At 36.4% G+C, this 26,881-nt stretch overlaps 2 protein-coding genes across 2 annotated transcripts; both read right to left on the minus strand.

The window, feature by feature from the left end:
- Positions 1–1,737: 1,737 nt before the first annotated feature.
- On the minus strand, positions 1,738–5,545 carry LOC144453413 (trans-L-3-hydroxyproline dehydratase-like). The gene is made up of 3 exons (XM_078144700.1): positions 5,030–5,545; positions 3,859–4,151; positions 1,738–2,373 (listed from the first exon to the last, which is right to left on the minus strand). The coding sequence occupies exons 1-3, from the start codon at positions 5,532–5,534 to the stop codon at positions 2,110–2,112; spliced, it is 1,062 nt and encodes a 353-aa protein (XP_078000826.1). The 5' UTR covers positions 5,535–5,545; the 3' UTR covers positions 1,738–2,109.
- Positions 5,546–10,552: 5,007 nt separating this feature from the next.
- Positions 10,553–17,856, minus strand: LOC144453670 (uncharacterized). The gene is made up of 8 exons (XM_078145000.1): positions 17,710–17,856; positions 17,375–17,501; positions 16,672–16,826; positions 14,064–14,171; positions 13,089–13,244; positions 12,234–12,407; positions 11,097–11,348; positions 10,553–10,669 (listed from the first exon to the last, which is right to left on the minus strand). The coding sequence occupies exons 1-8, from the start codon at positions 17,854–17,856 to the stop codon at positions 10,553–10,555; spliced, it is 1,236 nt and encodes a 411-aa protein (XP_078001126.1).
- Between the last annotated feature and the right edge of the window lie 9,025 nt (positions 17,857–26,881).

Raw genomic sequence — 26,881 nt, forward strand, 5'->3', positions numbered from 1 at the left:
AATTTTAGACTAAGATATGTCGTATCGTGATAGACCGTGCGTTCCACCCTCCTCTGTTGGCCGATATGTGAGAGCGCCCCGTCACAGCGTACTTTACACTACCTCAATGTCAATTCAACCTTTAACTTAACTCTGTGATATCATATGTAAATATGTAAATAGCTTCACCGGCGAGAATTTCAGACATTTAATGATTACTACAATACATGAAAACTTTTAGTCTAGTTCCTGACGGACCGTATTCCATAAGCTTACTACGTTATCTTCATACTATACCATCTAGTCAATCCCGTTACTCTCACTCAGAATTCTGTGCTCCCCTACAGGCACTTGTTTCCCGAGATATGTATCAGAATGTTTCTATTAGAATAAAAAAGTATATAAAAGGAGGTAAAATAACACTTAATTGTCTCCATGTTCGCGCAAGTCCACTCACCACGAGATATAGACAAGGCACGGGCACTTGTTTCCCGAGGTATGTAAGAATATTTCTATCAGACTACAATAAAATGTCGATAATATCGACAATATTGACGTATTTAGCCAACTATACATGAAATAGGAAATCGGCATTGATTGTACAACTATGGCAAATCAACTGTAAAAAAACTAGGACAGGCACATACTAAAACTATTATCGGTATTAAACTGTATTTCATACACAGACACCATTTCAGTGCATTAGCACTGTTCTCCCAATGGAACCTGTTGCAAGATTATGTACACAGAAAAAAAACAAAAAACAAAAAGGGACAAACCAGGATAAAAAGTTACAGATGCAAAGTGTACTTTAAAAGATATCCACTTACATTACCAGAATGGATGATTTCGGAGCAGATCTTACGGATAGGGGTAGATTGTTCCATAGAACAGCACCACTATAGTGAAATGCCCGTTTCCCATATTCAGTTTTAACTGTAGGGGTGTATATGTGTCTTGTGTTATGAAGATGAATTTGGTTGGAAAGATTGAACATTTCAGTGAGGTAACTAGGTACATTACCTGTTACAGATTTGTAGACAAGTGTTGCTAGTTGGCGCTTCCATCTAATTTGAGGGCTGACCCAACCCAAGTTTTCATATACCCAACCCGTACACATACTAGTATCATGGTGAACTTCGAGGGGCAGTCGACCAACTCATTTATGAAGGAGTCCAATTGTCTTCAAATACTTTTGATTCGTAATACACCATACATTAGCAGCATAATGATACAAGTCAATGAATAAGTCACACATAGTATTTTACAAATGTGCAGCCTCTGAGACACTTTCATTTTTTCTGAAAGTCTGCTAGACTGTCAACAATCGTCTTGACTTTTTTGTGTAATTTATCTTTAATACTACTGTCGCTGAAATTAATAGAATTAAAACATAAAATAGATTATAGTTTGAATCCTCAGTGAGTCAGTAGCGCACAGTCTGTATGTGCAATGTGCATGCCGACCATTGTATGTTATCGATTATGTATTTGCACACAACTAGTATTTAAATAAAACATATTTCAGAAGGTTTTTGAGGAATACGACAAAATATAATAATCTGCGTATGAATACAGACTAAGTGTCCGCCTAAATATACAATGTTGCAATTTGAAACCGTAAAAAAATCACAACTTTGTACAGCTTTTGAATTTGTAGACTAGGGAAAGTGGTCGCCAAATTGCAATTTTATGAGAGACAAAAATGCAGCATCACATGGATCTGGTAAAATATTATTGAAAACGTTTATTCTGTACAAACAATGACATAATTCCTCCCGTTGCTCGAAATGTTTTTACAGAAAACGCACAACATGACATGTTTCAATTTGACAGTTTGGATTGGTACAAATTGTTGATGAATGCTACATAGATGACTTGTGCCACGTGGTTGCGTTTCGGTCCATGATTGAGTGATACATTCATTTGTTACCTTTACATTAAATGTCATCTGACTTTTATGTTTTTCTATTTACCCAATGTGTAAAATGTTATTTTTACTAGTTTTAAAGTTTCATGTATCTCTAAACTCATACTTCTATCCAAAAGGACCTACACATGCTACAACGAGACACAAGACAAAATAAATCTGGAAAAGCACTACTTTTTTTTGGCTAATTTAAAAGAATATTTACTTGAGTAGAAATCCATGTTTCAATAGATCTTCCTTTTCCATAGTAAAAGTGGCAGTGCCAGTGTAGAATCCATGACCTGATACTTCTACAACTACGGCGTCAAACTTTCCACATTTTATCTTACTGATGGCCTTTCCAGTGAACTTTGACCCTGTTGTACCACTTTTAAATACTCTTCTTTGATTTAGTTGAATGTGACCTTTATGATGTTGCAATGCAATTCTGGCAGTGACCCCTGAACCTGTCGGACTTCTGTCAATCTGGGGAAAGCGATAAAAACAAAAGAATTTTTGCATGCTGACAACAGAGGATGCTCATTCATATAAGCATATAAGCATATAAGCATATATCAAGCACTGGGCCAACTAGCTCAAAAACCTTTACTGTTGTTGGATAATCATGACAGTGTTGTCTTATCCAACACATGCTTAGCAATGGGAATTCAATATTTCACTTAAATGGAGCATCTGATCGGATGTTACTGCAAATCATTAGTGGATATCAGATCTACCTGCAGTGTCTGGTGACATTAGTAGCCTCCCCATGTGATGTGAATCAATGAGGAGTGAGGAGCTACTTGTCATTGTCAGTTAGCCAATTACCATAAGGCTGGAGTCAGAATTTACGTAGCACCACCCCTTCTGGCTACACATATTTCAGTACAAACAGTACCCCCCCCCCCCCCCCCCCCACTTCAGAGTTGTACAGTATGGTGCACTACATTAAACTAACAGTGGAAATCAACTTTAGCATCCATACATGAGAGATTTCTTTACAAATATATGTGGGCTTTGTGAAAAGGGTCTCACATTGGACTGTACTTGGAGATACTTTGTCAGTAGGGTTTTATCTTTCAATTTTCATTCTGGACAGAAAAATACATCCCCCATTATAGCTAGTTGGGATGGTGTGGTAGGGGGTTTCCCCCTCCCACAGTAAGCACTTTTAAAAAAAATAAGGACATGTAGGAGGCCATTTAATGGCATAAAGTTTCAATCTATACACATTATCAAAAACCATAGAGTACTTGAAAATTGTCTTCAATACCCCAATTTTATTCGAGTCAATACATTATTATACAACTGTACCAAGGCTATATTACCTACACTTTAACTTACCTATTCAGAGATATTTTGGCAGACACACACATTTGCTTGGCTATTGACTGCTTCATAATTAAATGTATGGTAGGTAAATGAAGTGTACAATTTTGCAAAGTACAAGGTAAACGACTGAACTTTGAACTTTGAACCCTCAATTTTTTTCATGCCCCCCCTAATTTCCCTCCACCCCCACCATAAATTCTGACTCCAGCCTAAGAAACATGATCCACTTGATTCAGTCATGATCATGATTCATCACATGACATTGCATTGATCTGCAATATGTTAGTTGCTGAAGCCATTGCTACATTTTCAGTCTAATTACAATTTTCATTTTGAATACTCCTCTTTACAACACAAATGTGGTTTACAATTTACATGTGACTTTTGTGATTTTTAAAATTGTTTGTACAATCTCCCTTTGGGATCAATAAAGTAGTTCATATTCATATTCGTATTCATATTTGAATTCATAGTACTTTTAAACAGGTTACAAAGAAAATCAAATTATGTTTTACAGTTTTTATTGAGAAGTATTGCAAGTTTCCAAAAAAAACAAAAGTAGTGATTACAGTCAGGTTTTTAAATACTAATAACCATGGCAACCTCAGGAATAAATTTCAATAATAATATTCACAATACCTGTGCATCAGCAAAGACGCAGACATTGGCTGTTGCTTCTGAACTGTATTCTTCCTTACCATCAGTTAAAATAGTGCCGTACAGAAATGCCAAATCATCATTGTCTGGATGTTCCAATTTGACCTGTTCTTTGACAGCGTTTGTGACAGCAGTAGCCGTTGTCTTCAGATCCTCAACTTTAGATGTACTGACATCCAAATCAAAGATGTCTGCTGACACGAATGCATAGAATGCACCACCATAACTGATATCAACCAAAACCTTACCATGGCCAGGAACGCTGACTTCAACATCTAAAATAGATTTCAAAATAAATTATAGAAAAATTCAATAAATATTGTAAGGTGGTACATGGAGTGAACTTCACCTTATTACAATTGTTTACATCTAATCAATGAGTGTCCTAATAAAATTTACGGTTTGGATATGGGTTTTGCAGACCAAGGTTGTACGGCGAAAGGACCCAACTTTAGGAGGGCCTGTAAGCAGTACTACCATGGAACACAGCAAGCACTACAAACACACTGGCACTGTAAGTCATGAGTCTCTGCTATTTATTCTCACATCACTATTACAATTACATCAAGCATTTTTAAAAATTTATCATCAGCATTTCTCACATAGTAACAAAGGCAATCAACCATTACAATTAATGAAATGTTATCAGCAGGCAATCAACATGGCCATTACAATTAATGAAATGTTATCAGCAGGCAATCAACATGGCCATTACAATTAATGAAATGTTATCAGCAGGCAATCAACATGGCCATTACAATTAATGAAATGTTATCAGCAGGCAATCAAGATGGCCATTACAATTAATGAAATGTTATCAGCAGGCAATCAACATGGCCATTACAATTAATGAAATGTTATCAGCAGGCAATCAACATGGCCATTACAATTAATGAAATGTTATGTGTGTGTGTGTGTGTGTGTGTATGTATGTGTATTTGTGTGTTACTGTGTTCTATACGTTTACATGGGTAATAGATCATGGTAGCCTTCAAGATAAAATTGTGGACTTTTCACATTTAACATGCAAAGGTTTGTTTATATCATTCATTGAGCTATGTTCTAAATGTTGCACACAATTTTATAGAAAGCATTGCATCAGAGCATATTCTACCTGACAATATATTCTACGGTGATGTGAGTTTCTACTTACCCGTGGCAAATGCAAAGGCTGGCACACTATGAAATCTAACGGACCCACTTTTACCATTTTGGCATGCAACGTGCGCCCTCACGAGTCCACATGGACATTGAATGTTCACTGTTGTTTCAGGTTCATTGGCCTTGACGAAACCGTTATCGATGGCAAATCTCCCCAGAGCTATCACTGCATGTCCACACATGGTGCTGTAGCCTTCGTTGTGCATGAACAATACGGCTATATCTGCTTCTGGTAGATCAGGTTCGACTAGAACAGTTCCGTACATATCATAGTGCCCTCGCGGTTCGAAAATAAGAGCCTTCCGCAAGTGATCCAACTTCTCTTTGACATATCTTCGCTTCTGAAGGATCGTTTCACCTTCGATTTTGGGATATCCTGACGTGATTATACGTAGGGGTTCTCCCCCAGTATGCATCTCTACTGTGGTTATTCGATAATCATCATTACAATCCTCCAATGTGGACTGTTTGCTGACCGTTTCTACCGTGGTCGCCATTCTCACACGGCACAGCCCCAATTTCGATTCAACCCGGAAGTCTAATCAAGTGGGAGTTGATCGTTGGATCCGGAGCTAACCATTTGATTGAATTTGGAGGGGGGAAGCTCCTCTTTCCAAGGGTTATTATCATAGACAGACATAGCTACAATAATTGTATCGTTTATAATTAAATATTTATTTGTTTATTTTCTTCTGGTTTGAGCTTTTTTTTCGTTCTGTGGTTTAAACGCAAAACGAACGTTTAATATTATTGCAGCTCTCCTCTTGCAGGGGCCGGGAGAGCTCCCTGCCTTATACCTCCATGGACAGAAGCTCATGTAAATATTATTACCCTTCATTGTGGAAGGGACTGCAGTGAAAGTGTATTGTAATATTCGTTGCGTTGCATAGACACTTTAATATCACATTGTGGTCCACATGTCATGTTTGTAAATGTTGATATATTTGAGCGTGTTTTTGTTTGTTTGTTTGTCTGTCTGTCTGTCTGTCTGTCTGTCTGTCTGTCTGTTTGTTAACTTGGTTACTTGTTCGCTTATAATTAGCATAACAATAATGCCTGAGGTCCCAGTTGTGTAATATCGGTAAAAAAAGGCAATACCACAGGAAGCAGGGATTTACATGTATTTATTCATTTATTTGGTTGGTTGGTCACTCGTTTGTTTATTTAAATTTAATTATTTGTGTGTGTGTGTATGTGTGTGTGCGTGTGCGTGTGCGTGTGTGTGTGTGTGTGTGTGTGTGTGTGTGTGTGTGTGTGTGTGTGTGTGCGTTTGTGTGTGCGTTTTGTGTGTGTGGCTTATTGAATCATGGACAGGGAAGGTTCCAACTGAACACTCACCCTGACTGACTTTGTTTATTTTTCCTATTCCTGCTGCCACAATGACAACATCTCTAACCAAAAATACACATAATCAGCATACGATTCACTGTTTGTTACACACTGTAAAGTTGTCAGTATAAACATAGATCTCGTCACCTTCAAGATATATGGTGTAAAGGATGCCTTAGTATAAGGGTAGATACTGTTTTCATGATTTAGATAGCAGATGAATGGATCAAGTGTCTTTTAATTTATTCAGTCGGTAAAGAGGATGAATATTCAGCCGGAAGAGAAGACAATACACTACTCTGATCACAGAGTAAAGGACAAATAATCAATTTTGTACTCGCGATTTTCCGGATTTCTAATTTTATTTTCTGTATATTTCAAATAAAGTTTTAAATACTGTTTCCTCTCACTGTTTTTTTTCTATTGCCTACCTGATATCAATGTCTTATCTGAGTTTATCAGCTTTGCATTAATTAGTAGCTTGCTAGAAAAAACTCACTATTTGCCCAAATTAACGCATTATGCCGTGAGTGTAAACATCTACTGATCCGACTAATGGTAGTACACGTACTGAGTTGTAGTGAGCTGAAAACGCTACAGAAATGCGTAGCTCACACGTTGAGTCTGATTTTGTGATGTAAGGTTCCGCAAGAATTTCTGAAATACCTCAGATGCTAAAAACCCGTATGATAACTGCTAGTCCAACTTCTTTCAATCGTAAAGTTCATTCATTTTTATAAAAGAAGAATGATATCACTTGTTTAATGCAATTATCAGCTATTTCATGATTTTGAGTTGTCATTGAAGAGTATCTGTTGATTGATTTTGAAGGTCAAAACTCAAAAGGTATTTATATTTTCATCTGGGGAAAAGATAGGCATGACTGTGTTGAGTGAATGTATAGTCTGGCCAGACACTGTATGATAGAGAACTCTAAAGGTACTTCTTGAATAACCACCCCATTTATCGTCAATGTTGAACAGATAATCGCTGCAATTCCAATCTTTGAAAGTAAACTGACTGTCTCGAAATCAGACTGTTGATCAAGAAATGAGCACACGTTCATCACTATTCCAAGTTTAATTTCTTTAATAGCTTGTACTTTTCTTCTTTTCTATCGATTTACAAGATGATCAAAGTATTTCATTTATGAAAGGCAATATTTTCATGTCTGACGGGGACGTCCGACTTTGGGAGAAGGTGATAGTGTTACGGATGACAGAATATAACTTTTTAATATTCGCTAAATTTTGATGTTTTGCGAGGTCACCGTGAACTCTCAGCTGTCATGAATTAATACTTAGAACAAATGTTAGCATTTCGCGAATAGTATTCTTCTAAGATGACAACATTAAGTTATTATAAGATCATGTCAAATTTGACAATAAATATGGCCGCCATTCAACCAGTATATTTGCCAAGGTCAAGTACCCCGTATATGTGGACTGCTGTTTCTGACATTTGTGCCAGGCTTGGTTGAAATTGGTCTTTGCATCTCTGCTGTCTACTGTACACTCCAATGTATGATTAATTTTTGGCTCTTTGACTTTGAAGACAGAGGTCAAGGTCAAAGGTCGAGATCTCAGAAAGACCATTATCTATAATATTGGATATACAGTGCAATATAAGTGAAGCATTGAGTGTGAAACAGTCAAGCATTTACATGACATGTCCTGTAACTAGTGTGGTAGCTTCCACCACAATCCAAAACACAATGACCCCCCTATCCACATTTTTCAAACCAACATGACCCCCCACTGCCAATTTCAAAAATAGGGTGACCCCCCCTCCCAGCCAAAGAAACAGACTGGTCCCTAAAGGTAACATAAACATGTATTTTGTACAAAACATAGACAAACACTAAAATGAAACTAGATGCTCCCATTCTTCCTACACGCACAAAAAAAGATTAAGGTGATATTTTGTGGTGTTATTACTATAGTATAATAATTATTATTAATATCTTGATTAATCAAGTCATTAAATAGCTTGTTAGGGACTGGTCATTCTTAGGCGGGGGGGGGGGGCTGAGGGGGCAGTGGATTTGTAGGGGGGTCACTCTGTTTTTGAAATTGGCAGTGTGGGGGGGGGGGGTCATGCTGTTTTGAAAATTGTGGATGGGGGGTCACTGTGTTTTGGATTGTGATGGAAGAAAAAAATCCTTTTCTACAATGGCATAGAGCCTTGTCTGAAATGTGGTACACATGTAAATATGTATTTAATATTACTTATTAGTTCAAACATAATTATACATATACATATACATGTATTACCTAGTTATCACACTAATTACAGAACATGGCTGTTTCACAATTAGTGCTTCATTTATATTACATTTTGGGGCAAAAGTGATCTTGAAGGTTTCGTAATGGTAATCTTCATAGATAGTTTATAAAAGAAGTTAATCTAAATTGTTCTACTCGTCAGTATGAACTTGTCAGATGGGATTAATACACTTTCTATTTTGGACACTACATGTTATTGACACTACAAATCACCACATCTCATCAGATTTCAGTTTCTATTATACACTAGGTATGACCACCTAAAGTTCTCTAACTTACCAGCGACTTTACTATACATGCAATAGTAATGCCCCGCCTATATCAATGTTATGGGCTCGCTTTTATGTGACATGGGAAACTCATTGAAAACTTACATTTACGTTAGCTATTCGAAGCTTGGAAATATTACCTCAAAGGCTATGAATAACCTAATAGAAGCCAAAAACTACAGATCTGCCAGGGGGAAAACCCCAAGGACTCCCTCACCCCCAGAGGTCACTCATGCATTCAACCAACATTCAGATGCACCAACAACCTTTTTACTGTCATAATGGTATTAAACTTTTCTTAAATATTTTCACCCTATTCTAATTTGAGGTGATATGGTCTTTTAAAGATGTGAAATGTTTGCCAAGATAGTCTAAAATTGCCTTATTAAACTCCAATCTCCCCTACCAATGATACTACCAGTAGATGTGCTGACCTTTACTACATGTATATAATGATGCCATTTAACTTTTTAAAGAACATATTTTCAACCCTGTGTAATAAGTTGTAAAGAATAGTTTCCGATACTTGATGGTGCTGTGTTGTAAAAAGCATGGATCGAGTTATTGCTTGAAAGGGTCTGAATAGCCTAAATATTGGCTTTAAGAGTAAAAATCCCCCAGGGCTTCTATTCCTCTATTTGAAAGCCGATAAATGATCAATTGCTGTCAAAATCTGGCTGTCGGTAGTCACTAGCTGTCATCACTTGTACCCCTGTATACCCAACTGTGCCCATACCTCAACATATCGACATAGAAACGACTGCTGTTGGACAAAATCGGCGTCGTTCAAATTTTGGTTTGGTTTATGGGGAAGGGGGTTCCAAGTTACGCATAACTTGCTAAATCGAGGGCTGTTAAATAGAAATAAAATTCCTTCCAAAAACAACTTTGCATTGTACATCATGCACGAGATAACACATACATGCACATTCCATGACCAAACCCTAAAGCGTACACACAAACATAAAAGTACTGAGAAATGGCGGCAACAGATTAGGTATTTTTGTTTTTTTTATTTAAATAGACATCAAAATTTGATAAATATATATATTTGTTAGTTATTAGGAAGAATTCATTAGTTATAACCACACGGAAAATCGAAAACTATTGTATCAAAAATAATTCAAAGTCTGAAATTCATTTCGGCAAAACGGTTAGTAGAGTTAATTAAACAAAGTGAAAATGGTTAGTGCTGGAGTATGAATAACGCAGATGTTAGTCTTTTAAACTCAAAACTATTTACAAATATCGAAAATTGAAATCGCTGTCAAAAAACGGCTGACATGTTCAGAAACGCTTCGCAAGCGGAGAAAGTGCGACATCGTCCAGCGAGCGCACTCAGTCTGGACCCGAATACTTTAATCTTTTGTACCTAGAGCGCCCTCAATGTTGGAAGTACAAAGCAAATGAAACCGTACCAAACTACCATAAATAGTACAAAAAATATGCTTTCAAATATTTGGAGTACAAAAGTTTAAAGTGTAGAAGTCCAAGTCCATTTCTGTACATGTACATTGTAGTCAAACTTCACAAGCTACCCTTTTTTGAAAGTGGCGTCGTTGCTAAAACATTTGGGAAGTTCCTCTCGAGTAATCTGGAAGGAAACATTCAGAGACATTTATCCTGCGACTTCTACACTTTCGTTGCTGTTGGATACTGTACAAGTCGCTTGACAACGAGAGAATTTGCGAGTGGGAGACTACTAATTGCTTGGTACCTCGACACACTGTTGTACTTCACCTTTGCTGCCTGAAGAATAAATAAAAGAAAATCTGTTTAATGATATGGTTTTGATGAAAGCATGTAACCTAAAGCTGAAACTATAAATAGTATGTACAAGTACTCCAAGTGTCTATGAATGTAGCTAGAACTGTACTATCGCGAGTTGTATGGCGATGCTATCCAACGGAGAGGAACCAACATACTGTTAGAAAACCAGAATCGTGGCCATATTACAAATCAAATGTAATGGAGACATTGGTAATTGAATCAATAGCATAGAGTAAGGATATTGTGGGAAGGATATGTGGGCGAAGAGTTTATCATCATACAAGCTTGTACAATGCACCCGTTTCGTCATTTTTAAAATTGTCTTGGGAGATATTCCCTCCCGGTACTTTACGGTCATGCTTTGTTCATTCGAAAAATTACGTAGACAATTACATTTCGTATTTACCTGTTGTTTAGCACATGACGACCTGGTAAGTAAAGTTGCATAGATGTGCATGCATACTAACAGTTCGCTATCCGTGTACCCTGTGGCGTGAACCATAGACGTTGTCCATACTGCACTCTTCTCATCTTTCATCACAATTTTCCTAGCCAATGATAATGCTGCAGCCGCACGTAAAGATGGCGGGAAGTTGAGGACATATGGTGAACAAATACTCAAGTCCATTATGTACTTGGCAGCATTCTCGATGAGGATCTAGAAAGAAAGTTAGCATTTGAGTACAACTTTAAACAAGGTTTAGTACAACATTTTCCAAACTAACAAGTCAATTCGAGAACTTAAAGCTAGTTAAAAAATATTGTATGCTTTGTTTTAGAACCATTTGCATTATTGGAGAATTTACTTTTTAGTGCTTAAGCTGGTAAACTAATCACGCGTTGCACCAGGACGAAATGATACAAAACATTGCATTTTAGTAATAATCGGAAGTAAGCGGGCACAAAAACTGCTTCAATTTTCAATCCGTTTCGCACTTCGGCACGCTTTTTCAAGACGTTTGAATGGAAACGTATAGTTATGATAATTTAGGCTAAAAGTCTGATCAATAAGGTATATTTTACGTGTACTACATTGACTTTGCATCATCTTGCTTATGTGCAGTAGTAGTAGTACCCCCCCCCCCCCTGTCAAAATATCTGACTTGCAACAAAACAGGCCAGGCACGGGTAATTGAATCTCATCTTTTTTATTGTAACTTATTTATACGATTCGTTATAAATAATGTATTGCCAAAACTGGATTGTTTTTACCTATACAAACTGTCCTTAACAAATCCAAGCGTAGAATGCACACCTGGGTCCTCAGACTTTGCTGTATGAAAGCTCGTTTTTTTGAAACTAAACTAATTTGACTGGGATCAGAAGTTGAGAATTTTATTTTCTCCATACAGTGGACGGTATTTGGTGGTCAACAAAAGAAAAAAACAATTCGCTCCCAGGGCGCATAGTTTACGTTAAAAGGATGCTAATATTGGCAAATCAAAGTTTGATACCCCCCTCGTGTCCTTGTATACAAGGACAGGAAATGTCCGTTCGTCCGTCCAAGTCCTAAATTACCATGGCTACGGATGTTTCTGCTAACCTTGTCATTATAGTTTTGGACAAATTCTGTCGCAGCCTCAACATACAGATCGTAGAAATTAACACAGGTAGGATAAAACAGATCAAACTTCAATGCCTTCAAGACGAGTATTTCCATTCGAATTACTTCCTTTTTGCTATATGTGTAGTCTGTCAGGAAACACAGCATATCAATCTGAAGAAAGAAAGGACAAACTGGTCAAATCATGCAGTGGATTTAAGATTTGCATGGTCAAACAATCCCAAAATCAAGAAATGAATGTACTGTCTTGTTCATTAGCACATTATACAAACTTTGATAGTGAGGGGGTGGTGGGGCACAGGGGCACAGGGGCACGTATTATTGCTTAGATTGCCGCCCTGGACTGCCGTTTTTTTTAAAGGAAAATATGGTACGAATCCTGCTGCTACAAATGTATCAATCTCTATACTAGTAGAAATATTATTTCCTTACAGGTAGAAATATATAGTCGAAATGTTGTTCATATATTTAGTCTGTAGACCAGGAAAACAACAATCTAAGAAATATTACACACCCCTATGGGTGGTGGTGGTGGTGGTGGTGGTGGTGGTGGCGTCATTTCGAAATGTCCCTCATTTGGAAGTAAAATATTGGTGATATATATCGAAGCCAGACGAGTGGTGGTTCCCTAATCTAAAAGGATTAGGCAATTAGCTGCAACTACAAATGTGCGTTTTACTTCACCTATCTAATTTTGTGTCGGATACAAGCAAGCAAGCAAGTAATTTGTTTGTTGCACAGACATAAATTACTATTCGGTTAATTACCATATCCAGGGGAGGGAGATGTGCAATTTAAGGTGGTTAACTTTGTTACAGTTCAATATTCTCTTACCTCTGGGGCGTATCTCTCCTCAATTTTAGCTGCAATAAGTAGACAGGTGATGCCGAGTAACTGCAGTTTTTCAAGACTGATTGGTGAAACGCTCATAAAGCTGTCGAACATGCAGACAGTCAGATGCAAAGTTTCGTCATTCAGGCGAAGATGACACTGAAAATAAAATGTACACGAGACTAGCCAAATAACGATACTAATTTGGAGACTGTCGCGGACACATTTGATTATTATTTCGGCAATTTCGCCCCCAGGTCTAAAAATATCAAATTGACTTGTCAAATTGAGCTACGAGATAAACAGTGACATTGTTTTACACTGGCTCTTATCGGTTGACTGACGAGTAAACTAGGCATTGACTAGTATTGTGATTAGTCAAGTGTGAAAATAATCTGTTTTAAGCATATGGTCTTATTTAGTATATGATCCGTTAGAATTTCGACGACTGATTTTAAGTTAATTATCACAGATAACTCGATTTATTTCATCCAATCAGATAGAAGATATATAACATTGTTTAGTTATATAAATGTAAACACTAAATCTCATAAAGCAAATGTTTGGACAATAAAGGCCAGGGTAGAGAAACGAATTGGAATGGAAAAGTGACCCATCTCGTTAGGAGAGGCAACTGGTGAACCATCTATGTTAAGCAATTCATGTGTTCTCCCGGTACAGGCGTAACCTTGTAATATGTGCATGTTTAATTCAATACAACATTTGGAGTGAAGTCAACAAACGTGAAGCAACCATGTCTTCAAATAATCTCGGGCTTTGGGTCATTACAATCGGCCGAACAGTTGGGGTGGGTGGGGGTGGATTTCGGAGTTCCGTTCAACATCAACGGAACTGATCAGAAGACACTGAAGTTGTTGGGTCATAAAGTAGCCATGTCATTGGAATATACCAACCTGCATTGTTTCATGCATTATCAAAATTAAAAATAGATTTATCACTACTATAATTTATATTTACCTGGACTGAAATCAACCAGTCGAGCAGGACAGATCTGTTATCATTACTACAAGGATTGTTGCTAGCGGTCAAATAATCTCCACCATGACAAGACTTAGATTCGTGTAACTAAAACAAAATGAACACGCATTTGAGTTTAGCAACGACTATTAATTCAGATAGTTTGTCAGTAAAAGCAATCGAGTACCAAAATCTATTTTTACACGACTGTCGATTTCAACAATGTGCATGCAAAAAATATAAAGCTGTTGTAAGTACAGTGAAAACAAAAGTATATATGATCCGGCGTAATTCTCGTATAATGTTATGAATGAAGTGGGAATGTTTACAGGTACTTTGAAGGCTTTGTTTTTAATACTGCTTTCCAATTTCCATGAATTTGTGACCACATCCATTTTCATTATGTAAATGTGATCACCTGTACCGTAATGCGTTAGTCCTGATGTAGAGATCGTAGTAGTCTTTACCCATGAAAGTCTTCAAAACCAGTTACATTTCAATTTATATCAGCACAATTTTCGAAATTTCGCATTTAATAGAAATCTAGTCAAATCGTACAAGTTTTGGTAAATTGTAAACAAATTCTAAGTAAAAGTTCTTCAGCTTTCCCCAATTGTACAGTAGGTTTTGTTATACCGAAGAATTCTCCCATCATATGGGCGAGATCAATTGTTCAATGTAGGATAAAAAAACACTCCAGTGCTTTTAATTAGTTAGGCCTCAGACCCCTCCCCCCTCCCCCCAACTAAAGTAGAGAAAATTGAAAACGGTTTCAGACCGCACAAGCAATTTCAAACCAGTATGAAGTAGTATCTAGTGCTATGAATATAAATCCAGAATGTAGTGAGGACAAAATATTTCTTTGCCGACACTTAGTGCCACGCATTTACTATAGCGAAAATTCATCCATTCCTCAATTTGTCATTTTTTAAAGATGATTCATTGAAAGGGAAAGTTTTTTTCTGAATGAGAACTAAAATGGCTCACCCCCCCACCGCCCACAGTATTGTAAAATAATATAATTAAGTTTTTATTTAAATCCTATATTGAATTATTGATCTCGCCTGTTATTAATATTGCTTTCATGCAACATATTTCCAATGACGCGAAGTATGTACATGTTTATAGAACGGCTGTCTAAAGATCTGAAAGTCGAGGCAGCAGAACACGCTGTACAATATCTTACCCACAACTCTGATTGGTATGCTTGGAACTTCTTCAATAACCCATGTTTGTCAACATTTTAAGGATAGTAATTACGTTTAATTTATGAAACAAAAGTACGTTTGGGAATCAAAAATAAAGTTATAAATTTTGCATGAAGTGTGCTAACAACTAAATGAAACAGGTACTGTGAATAAAACACTTTTCAATGTCAAAAGTATAACTAACTTGGATAGACAGTGTGGATGAAGAGTTTCAGTATGCAAATTTCTTTTGTCGTACCTATTCAAATAAATCGATATCTTTGGCACAAAGTCATAACAGGTGCATATATTTTCCTTAGTTTTGTCGAAAATATTTTGTACGTCTTTCAAGAAAATCTGTTGACAAATTTCTAAAATTGCTACAATAAAATCATTGATACCAGAACCAATGAAAATATGCATTCAGAAACTCAAGTGTAAATTTTACGTTTTGAAAATGGCAAAAATATTCTAACAAAATCCTGTACACAGGCAAGATTTGTCCGACTTCAAGGAGATGATGTCCAACAGTACAAATCAGAGAGTTGTGGGCAAAATATTGTACAGTGCAGTGGAACAGTCTCAGAACATTTATCGAGGCAATTGGTTGCACCCACCATCGCACATTAAGCGTAACAATTTTGTGAACATACAGGTGTTAAATTTAAATAAACACTTTCGCATACTTCAGGAAGTGTACAATATAGAGCCAATGTTAAATATATTTGACAACGTTTGTCTTTGAACTTTTCAATTCGTACCATTGAAATCTAATGAAATATATGGCACATAACAAAGAATGTCAGTCAGCTAACTGCTTGGAACTTGAAGATGTAATTTCACTATAGTGATAAGGGTTAGATTAGCTGCAATAATTGTAGCGTTTGCTGTGATTTTGAAGCCTTTCTGCTGTTTGTGTTTGTGTTTGTGTTTTTGTCGTTTCGATGTTGAACCTGAAGCAAACGCTACAATTTATGTAACGAAAACGCAAATAGACGAAAGCGATTTAGATCAGAATCGCAGTTAAATTGATTTTTCTGCCAAATTACACTTTACCTGCCAAAAAATCGGGCATTTCTTAACTCATATTACGGCGCCTTCTAGACCCAAGAAATGTTCAGAGGTACCCCAATCCTGTCAAAATCGACAAAAGTAGCAACGTGATCTCTTCTCTATTTGCGTTTACATTACAGGAATTGTATAGTAGCGTTTGATTCGGGTTAAACACCGGAACGAGAAATAGCACAAAAACAGCAGAAAAACCTCGCAAAATCTCGGCAAACGCTACAATTATTGCAGCTAGGGTTAGATTTCATGTTCTAAAAATATAATTGTGGTCTGCAAAGAATGGCCACTTTTCTATGATTATCTCGCCGACAAGTATGAATATAGCAAGGTATCAATAACATCGCTGGGCTTACCTTTAGGTATTTGTGTATCTTGGTACAATATTCTGTAAACTCGTTGGGGTCATTGTGTTCGTCAATTTCCATTTCCATTGGCACGCTTTCAATAGTCTTCTCCAAGCGTGTCGTACATTTGGTTGCCCCGGTTGCCATTTTGATGCAGACATTTTCTGTTTTGAGAAAGTACAAGTTATTGCGAGTAAAAGAAATTGTCCTTCATATAATGCAGGAAGTAATGTCGGGTATCCACTAGTTCTGTTACATTATTATTCTCTATAGACTCTAGATTCAAGTTTCAATTTAAAAAATGTTATTTTTACGGGTCTCTGAACAAATTTAGAGGTTTTATTTTAAAACAATGCGAGGAATATGGACTCACTGTTGTACGAAGTTGTTTAATATCACGGTGGTCATTCGTCCAGCCACGAGGCAAGCTCAAAACTCGGGTCGTGTGGATACAACAGAGGATTGCAAGGCGGTTCAGGGAATACTGTATTCCTCAGTAAACCAATAGAGTAATTTATGCTATCACTTTAATACTGTGTACCCTATTACAGTAAAAATGTCGGTTCCAGCACATGTAGCTTTAATTACGGGCCAATAGCGGGTTACGTTCGCCGTGAAGTTCAAGGAGGTAAACGTGGTGAAGACAGAATGGCATGGTTTCTAAGAATACGTTGACAAACATAGTTGGAAGGGGAATATAGCAGGTGCTTACCTTTCTCTGATGATTTCTTTTCGATTCGGCATGCGACAGTCTTAGAATTATTTAGTACCACTTTCTTTACAGCAGCCTTGTCAGTATTATTGTCGAGGGGAACATTTGCTTTGGTCGGGATACGTCGCTGCGGATAAGCAGAATATAAGTGCGGAAATTTGAAAATACCGCATTTTTCGACAACTTACAAGCTGCATTGCGTCTATTTGTTCAGGAAATGCAATAACCTGCCAGAATACGGTACAATCTAAAATACGTCATGCGACCGAACAGACACGGCAAGTCTGACAAGATAACTTCAAAAAATACTCTTAAAATGGATGATGTGGGCTTACCAATCTTGCGTTGATATTTGGGTATTCCTTGCCGACCGTTACATTTCGCTTCGCCACATACAACATTCCTCCTTTCTCCTTGCGTTGTGCCGGGCGCGGCGGCTTCTCGGCCAAGACTATAGAGCTCGTTCCTCCAATGCGTAACATGGTTATGGTGGATATATTTTCCTAAATTTCAAACGGCGGGGTTTCAATTCTGAAAAGAATGGAATATATCCAGAATGATACTTTGCCAAAATGTGTTGAACACGTATTACAGAATGTACAAACTTCAACTGTTGAAGCCACAGTCAGAGTAGTCCAAAATTCTCGCCAAGAAAGTACGGTTTCCGTAAAGCAACATCGTTTGACTTACCACGAATAAGCGGGTTTATTTGGTATACCTCTTTCGCGTTGCAGCTTCGTGAGACCTCACCGCAACTGAATGATTTCCGTGGTCATCTCTTGTCCTTTTATAGCCCTTCTGTGCATCCATCTGGATGAGACTACCGGGCATTGGTCAATTAACTGCACCTGATTTTACCACCGTTCAGTCATCGTGATTTACAACTCACCTGATAGCAGACAGCTGGCATATATCATTTCAGAAAGAAAAGCCTACGCAGTTATAATCAGACCAACTATGGTCAAGGCATACACAGGTGTGCATCTACTAGCTATTGATCATGTCAATAGAAGTGCATGCACATCATTTCCCAGCATCATTAAATTTACCGTACGCCAATGACACCAAAATCCGGTATAGCTTATGGCGCGGAACAGGGACAATACTAATATATCGATGGAAATTTTAAAAAGCTCTTGCAAGTCTTGCTTATTGTGGTAGGTATGTATTCCACATGGCTTAGGAAGGGTAATACTCGGACTAGTGAGGATATATACGATATGAATATATATATATATATATATATATATATATATATATATATATATATATATATATATATATATATATATATATATATATATATTTAAAGAGTGCAACAAGAAATATCTATTTACAAGAACTTTCAAACTTTTAGGTATTTGCAACCATCTTTTTAATTAAAGAACCGAATGCTCTGCCTCTGACCAAAGTATTATCTTTTGTTCTTCGAGTTTGTCCATAATAGCTACAAATGTCAAAATCCCTGGTACATGTGTTTCTGGCGCCGGCACCTAAACTTTTAAAGTTTCTTGTCAAAGGTTTATACAAACTGTTGGCAATGAAACAAACGGAAACATTTCTAGGGGTACCCACCCTCACTGCTTCCTTGTATTTTGATTCAAATTTTACTTCATATTAGTTACTACCTCGACATGTTAAAATAGTACCAGAAAGCATTCTTTTAGTCCTTGAATTTCATTCATTGTTTCCTCTTACTTTGAAATAAGTTGCATTCATTCTTGGTGTGACCATGATAAGTTGCAGATAAACGTCAGTAAGACAATTTGAAAATATATCATAAACTTTAGAAAGAATAAGGTTGCAATTCTTGATAAGGATGTTGAAATAGTTCGCACTTTTAAATTTCTCGGTACGCTCCTTTCTATTATGACTTGAAGTGGGGAAAGCACTGTTAATCATATTGCGGAGAGAGCTAACGCCTTTATTTCATTCGTCGACTGAAAGGTTTTGATACTATACTACCGGGCTGTGTCCTTACGTTTTCTATTATAGTCAGCTGGTGTAATACCACTTAAATTAAAACAGCAGCTACTCATACCATTTGGGATGAGCTATCATATATTTTCAACGAGTCTCCAGGGCCGTAGCCTGACCAAATTGCCGGGGGGGGGGGGGGCTGAACTTTGTGTTGGTGCAATTATTCATTTAAAATGTAGAAAGGTGCTAATTTACATAAATGTGCATGTAATTTACATAATATATATTTTAGCATACGCAATTAAATATCTTATGTAAGGCCAGAAAGAAAAAAAAATGCTGGTCAACGGGTAACCTAATCCATCACATTGGGTAAGTAGGTCGATTTCATTTTTTCACAATGCTTGACAAGGATAAAACAAACCATATATAATGATAGCAAAATATTTTAGGTCGAGTTTAGATAGAACTTATTCAGTCATCTTGATACTATCTCATGCAATTTGTCTGCAGAGCTACAGTTAGGAAATGTTGTATACGTAGTTCCTCTCACCATCTCTTCTAAAAAAATGTTAAGCCCCGCCTAATGAAACTCAAGCAATATTTTAGCCACTCCTTCTGTCATCTACACTACAGTGGAGATATAAAATCATATGGTACAATGCTGCATAAAAATATCAGTGATAGTCAACTACAATAATACTCCGAACGAGATTACTTTACACAGTATGTGGATTTCACATACATAAGGAGATGTCTCTAATTAGCGCTAACCTATATGCTATACAGGGAGGCACTTAACCAGACACCTTCCATCTTGTTTTGGGAGAGAGACAAGTATCACCTTGATTGCTACTGATTGGAAGGAGACAACTCCAAGGGTTAAAACAAATTGAAAAAAAGACAGTGTAGGAGGCCATTTAGAGGCATAAAATATCAAACCATAGACATAATTTAAAGTCTTACAATGCTTGAATATGGTAATAAAATACCAGAGTTGAAACAATTATTCTATGCATTACATATTATCTGGAAGTGTATTTTGTTGTGGCAAAGGTGAAAGATATTTTGTGGGTGTGCACTTGGTAAATGACTTCTCCTGAAGTTTAATTTGGTTCCAAAAACTCCCGAATGAAAAAAGAGCAAACATTTCAAGACTTTCAGACTTTTATGACCCAATGACAGCTCAGCCCACTCAAATGGTCGTAAACTTTTGTTCTCATTCTTGTTAGTGCACATTTGATATGCAACAGATTAATTTAATCTCAATTCATGCTTGATGTGCATCATCAGAGCCAGGTAAACCACTGTATAAGATATTATATAATTTGGAATAGACTCGAATGTATATTGTTACATGAACTATTCAGAAAATAGAAAGAAATATCCTTAATTTTGAAAAAAATGCGAAGCCCGCATGAGGATATATTGCCCATCACCAGAAAAAAAAATATGGGTAGGTTGAACAGCTTTTTCATTTTTTTCTGGCCACATGTCGTATCTTTCAAAGTAGTTGCCGAAAAGATGTCACATTCAAAGTAAAAAAATGGATGGTGCTTTCTCAAATAAGTAACACAACAAAATAATCATTTTCTTTACCCAACTCCCAAAACTTTTATGGCCGCGTTTATGTCGGAACCCAAGGTGAACTCAGTGAATTCTCCTTGTCATTATCATTATAATGGAAATTGAAGTTTGGATTTTGATGTCGAAGGTACAGCTCCGTTTACAATTTCAGGCCCATTCTTTCCATAGCAAATTGTCTAAGATAAGATACATATTAGCCAGCAGTCAGTGTAGTCAAAAGTAGCTTTTTTACTTTCTTTTTCCAAAATCTCAGAGTGCCGTTCACTGAACTTAGATATTTTGTTAGCAAGTCACAGAAAGCTGTCGATGATTTACAATTTGTGCAAAGATTGCCTATATGACAAACACAAAACTTGATCCAGGATATTTTGATTGGAAACGGTGGTGGCCATGGCAACCAAAGTAAGGGAAATTGAAAAATTCTCAATTTTTATTACCTCAAATGTTACCGATGAATGTAAAAATCATATCAAATTTATTTTTGGCCCCCCCCCCAGAAATTAGCGCCCTCAACGGCTATCAAGATTTCAACCTGTTTCTGTTCTGATTATGGATACTATCGACGACTGATTAATATGTACAAAAGTCTAATTATTGGCCGTTTAACAATTTTCTGTGAATATATTGTGTTTGTCTGATCGAAACATTATAATCCTTGTATAACTAATGGAAAGGAAAGCCTGAACTAGACACTCACACATTAAGAAAAAATAATAAAACAAAATAAAAAATCTACCAACCCATCTGTTAAAATTGAATGTAATCGGAACCACATATTTTTTATGCCTGTAATACAACATATACAAAGTTTTTATACTTTTCACACTTTGTGAGTTACAAACACAGACTCAGTCCTGGCCCTCACCTACACCGACAGTCCCACCCCAAAAGGGAATTTTTAACAACTTAAAACGTGTAAAGTTAGTTTACAATTTTTGTGGGTGCTCTTGCCATCGTCAACACGACACACACCAGCCATTGATCTTTTGAGTTCCTAATCTATGACCCAGTCCATCTCTACTCGGTGTCCCTCATGGATCTGTCAATGGGGAGGGGGGGGGGTTTACACCCCTCTTGGATCACCATTCAACAGGAAGTAAATGCCCTAATTCACCATTCACCAGTATCTCCAGATATTAATGTAATTCACCATTAATCAGTAAAGGCTGTGTAAATTCACTGCAGTATCATCAAACATACAGTTTTGTCATAGTTTGAATAGCCTTAGAATGTTAACATTTCGTACAGTGTATGAGTTTGGAATGTAGACCAGAGACATGTACACATGAGTAAGGGACTGGTCAGTTTCTCCGGCATGGGGGTAGATTTTTTTTTTATTTCTAAATAAAACATGGTGGCACACTGTCATCTAGTCTCGCTGCCAGACTCATCATCATCATCCCTAAGCTTTGTAAGCCGAGCGGTGTCGCCACGAGAAATGAGGGACTAAAGCTTTATAAGCCAAGCGGCGAAGACTCAAGAAAGAGAGTAAAGTCCCTCACTTTTCATGGCTTCGCTGCTCGGCTTACAACGCTTAGGGACTATAGTCACGAGTCTGGCAGCAAGACTACCTGTCATAGAATAGTGGTTAGATTTTTGTGTAATCAAAGTCGAACTTCAGTTAATGAAACGGAAGCATTGCAGTTGAAACCAAAGGGGTGTAATCCGCTCGGCTTACAAAGCTTAGGGATGATAGTCACGAGTCTGGCAGCGAGACTAGATGACACTGTGCCACCATATTTTATTTAGAAATAAGGGATCTGTATTGCAGGGGGGTCAGTGACTTTTTGTCTACACGATAGAAAAATCCACCCCCCGTGCCGGAGAAACTGACCAGTCCCTAACTCATGTATACATGTCTCTGGTCTACATTCCAAACTCATACACTGTAAGTTGCCAGATACAAATATTGAACTGAGAACAAAAGACAACATAGTAAATGGGGTGTAGGTTACATTAACTTAAAGGAACATTAGTCTATTGTTTAGTAAATGGACACAGGTGTGCAAACATATAAATCCCTTTACACTTGGCCAGTAGCTTATTATGATACCAAACAGGGCATTAATTTAATAGTGGATTTGCATAATCCCATATCTTTGGCCAAGTGATTCACTGTAGGTTCATGTGACTGCTTTTATCCAATGACGTGTAGAGGGCTGGAGTATAGATGAATGCCTTGCCTTTGAAAATGAGGGAATAGGTCAAAGTGTCATTAGAAAGCTCTCCATTGATAACAGGAATGTAGTCTATCAACCACGATTTCGGTGTTACTTGGCAAAATGTGAATTTTCATTTATGGCCAAATTACCTTGAAGGTCAAGGTCAGTGTCATTTGCCAGTTTGTCGACATTCATAGATAATATGGGTGTAGAAACTAATACATAGTCTTTATATGTACTAAGCTTCCGATACTACTAGGCAAAATGTTAATTTTTGTGACAAAAATGGTCGCCATTTGGATGTTTTTGGAAGAATCAAGAAATGAAGGATCGCTATAGTATTAGATATTTACCATGTTTTGTTGAAATTGGCCTGTGTGTATTGTGATAGAGGTGGACATGGACGGATGCACATACATGACCCTAGGGGGTAAGGTATTTAAATTATTGAAATAAAGTGACTTGCATATGTCACCTACAGTACACAAAATGTATGCCAGGACTGATTGAACTTGAATTATGCAGATCATGAATAGGACTGATAACAGATAGTCATTCCTATAGTCCTCTCCTGGCTCTATCTAGTGAGAATAAATACGAAATGGAAACTGACAATAGTATAATAATGCTTTATTGAATTCTATAAAAATGTATCACCTTTCAAAAAATATAACAGTTGAAACATTTTCATGATATTAATAATTAACATACATGTATACTAGTATAAAATGTACACATATAAACTTGGTATACGTAAAATGTCTATACTGGAATAAACAGTGCTCAATACATATGTATGTAGAGTTGTGTAAATAACACAGTATCAAGCAACATTCACAAGAACAGTTGTTTCATGCTGTTGCGATCATCACACTGATTACTGTGCGTGTTTATATATATATATATATATATATATATATATATATATATATATATATATATATATATATATATATATATATATATATATATATATATATATATATATATATATATATATACATACATACATATATGTGAGTGTATATATATTCATAAAAGTTATTAAAAATTGGGTAAGGCAAAAATATTTACACAAGGAAATACATTAGGAAATTACTAAAAGAAGTTTTATTTTACAAATAATTGTTTGTACGAAAAATCTCCATACATGCGAGATGATCATGTTTCACATCATATGACGTAATCTACTCAAATGTTGCTCAGTTACCATGGTAGCAAGTATAGTGTAGTAATAATACACTGCTTAAACCACTTTGGTCTGTTTGGCACAAAATTAACATTTATTCAAAGGTAATATATAGTGCTCATTCAAAGTACATTAGGAGCAATTATGGACAATGCAATGGAGAAAAATATTAAAAAAATTGCCGTATTGCCACAATTTACCATTTAAAAAAGTTTTAAAAGTAATATACAGCTTTTCCCTTATGGAAATAGAGTGTAAAGGCTTGCAAAGTAAAGTGTAACTGTTCTCAGAGCAAAGTAAATTGTATCTCTTCCCGCATCAAAATAAAACATGACTTTTATCAATCAAAGTAAAGAATAAGTGTTCACCAATCAAAATAAAATGTAACTGTTCTCCAATCAAACTAAAGTAAAACTGTCCCCTATCAAAGTAAAGTACAACTGTACCCCAAATTACAGAGTAACTGTTCCTCAATCAAAGTAAAATGTAACTGTTCAAAAAGCAAAGTAAAGTGCAACTGTTCCCTGGTTAGTCTAGTTCCTATACAGAATCGTTACTATTTACATCTCCACTCACATTATAGTCAAAGTTGTTACACTACAAGTCCCGAGATGCACGAGCTGCAATTTAATAACCCACCCATGGCCAAACAGTCATTAACATCATACCTTTATTTTTAATGAATCACAATATTCTAACCAATAACACATCCCTCATAAAGATAGTGGTTATTGGGGCAGTTTATGTAATGATATATTTGTCAGCTTTGGGTGCTACTTATATACTGTTCACCACTATAGCAGCTGGGGTTCACTGATGGGATGAACAACCTTTTGTGCTGATTAAGGGACTTTGACCAGATGTGGTTTAGTGTGAAAACAAGTTGGCATCCAGACTATTCCCCTAGCAAAATAAAAGTAAATTAATCAAAATAAGGGTTAACCTTTCCTCAATCAAAGTACTGTGTAAACGTTTCCCAATCAAACGTGAAGTGTAAATGTTCCTCAAACTAAAGTGCAACTATTCCCCAATCAACATAAAGTGTAACTCTTCCTCAATCAAAGTAAAGTGTGACTGTTCCCCAATCAAAGTAAAATGCAACTGTTCCTCTATCAAAGTAAAGTGCAACTGTTCCTCAATCAACGTAAAGTGTAACTGTTCCTCAATCAAAGTGAAGTGTAACTGTTCACCGATCAAAGTAAAGTGCAACTATTCCCCAATCAACATAAAGTGTAACTCTTCCTCAATCAAAGTAAAGTGTAACTGTTTACTAATCAAATTAAAGTGTAACTGCAACTCAATCAAAGTAAAGTGTACCTGTTTCCCAATCAAAGTTAAGTGCAACTGTTCCTCAATCAAAGTAAAATCGAAGTGTAACTGTTCCTCAATCAAAATAAAGTGCAGCTGTTCACCGATCAAAGTAAAGTGCAACTATTCCCCAATCAACATAAAGTGTAACTCTTCCTCAATCAAAGTAAAGTGTAACTGTTTACTAATCAAATTAAAGTGTAACTGCAACTCAATCAAAGTAAAGTGTACCTGTTCCCCAATCAAAGTTAAGTGCAACTGTTCCTCAATCAAAGTAAAATCGAAGTGTAACTGTTCCTCAATCAAAATAAAGTGCAGCTGTTCACCGATCAAAGTAAAGTGCAACTATTCCCCAATCAACATAAAGTGTAACTCTTCCTCAATCAAAGTAAAGTGTAACTGTTTACTAATCAAATTAAAGTGTAACTGCAACTCAATCAAAGTAAAGTGTAACTGTTCCTAAATCAAAGTAAAGTGTAACTGTTCCTCAACCAAAGTAAAGTAAAAATGTAGCTGTTCCCCAATCAAAGTAAAGTGCAACTGTTCCTCAATCAAAGTAAAGTGTAACTGTTCCCCAATCAAAGAAAAGTGTAACTGTTTGTCAATCAAAGTAAAGTGTGACTGTTTCCCAATCGAAGTGTAACTGTCTACCAAACAAATTAAAGTGTAACTGTTCCTAAATCAAAGTAAAGTGTAACTGTTCCTCAACCAAAGTAAAGTGTAACTGTTCCACAATCAAAGTAAAGTGTAACTGTTTCCCAATCTAAGTGCAACTATTCCCCAATCAACATAAAGTGTAACTCTTCCTCAATCAAAGTAAAGTGTAACTGTTCCTCAATCAAAGAAAAGTGCAACTGTTCCCCAATCGAAGTAAAGTGTAACTGTTCCTTAATCAGAGTAAAGTGTAACTCCTCCTCAATCAAAGTAAAGTGGAACTGTTTGCCAATCAAAGTAAAAGTGTAGCTTTTCCCCAATCAAAGTAAAGTGTAACTGTTTCCAAATCGAAGTGTAACTGTTCCTAAATCAAAGTGTAACTGTTCCTCAATCAAAATAAAGTGTAACTGTTCCTTAATCAAAATAAAGTGCAACTGTTCCTAAATCAAAGTAAAGTGTAACTGTTCATTAAATAAAGTAAAGTGTAACTTTTCCTTAATCAAAGTAAAGTGTAACTGTTCCTTAATAAAGAAAAGTGTATCTGTTCCTTAATCAAAGTAAAGTGTAACTGTTTCTTAATCAAAGTAAAGTGTAACTGTTTCTTAATCAAAGTAAAGTGTAACTGTTTCTTAATCAAAGTAAAGTGTAACTGTTTCTTAATCAAAGTAAAGTGTAACTGTTCATTAA

The sequence above is a fragment of the Glandiceps talaboti genome, chromosome 2 (genome assembly GCF_964340395.1).
Source record: "Glandiceps talaboti chromosome 2, keGlaTala1.1, whole genome shotgun sequence".
NCBI classification, from domain to species: Eukaryota; Metazoa; Hemichordata; class Enteropneusta; family Spengelidae; genus Glandiceps; species Glandiceps talaboti.

Excerpts from the sequence above, each read along its gene's own strand:
- LOC144453413 (XM_078144700.1), bottom strand. The coding sequence starts at position 5,534 with ATGGCGACCACGGTAGAAACGGTCAGCAAACAGTCCACATTGGAGGAT. Across the intron at positions 4,152-5,029 it reads AGCCTTTGCATTTGCCACGG|ATGTTGAAGTCAGCGTTCCT; the intron begins GTAAGTAGAAAC and ends AATCTATTTTAG. Across the intron at positions 2,374-3,858 it reads GCGTCTTTGCTGATGCACAG|ATTGACAGAAGTCCGACAGG; the intron begins GTATTGTGAATA and ends CGCTTTCCCCAG.
- LOC144453670 (XM_078145000.1), bottom strand. The coding sequence starts at position 17,856 with ATGTTACGCATTGGAGGAACGAGCTCTATAGTCTTGGCCGAGAAGCCG. Across the intron at positions 17,502-17,709 it reads CAAATATCAACGCAAGATTG|CGACGTATCCCGACCAAAGC; the intron begins GTAAGCCCACAT and ends GCTTATCCGCAG. Across the intron at positions 13,245-14,063 it reads ACTGGTTGATTTCAGTCCAG|TGTCATCTTCGCCTGAATGA; the intron begins GTAAATATAAAT and ends TTTTATTTTCAG.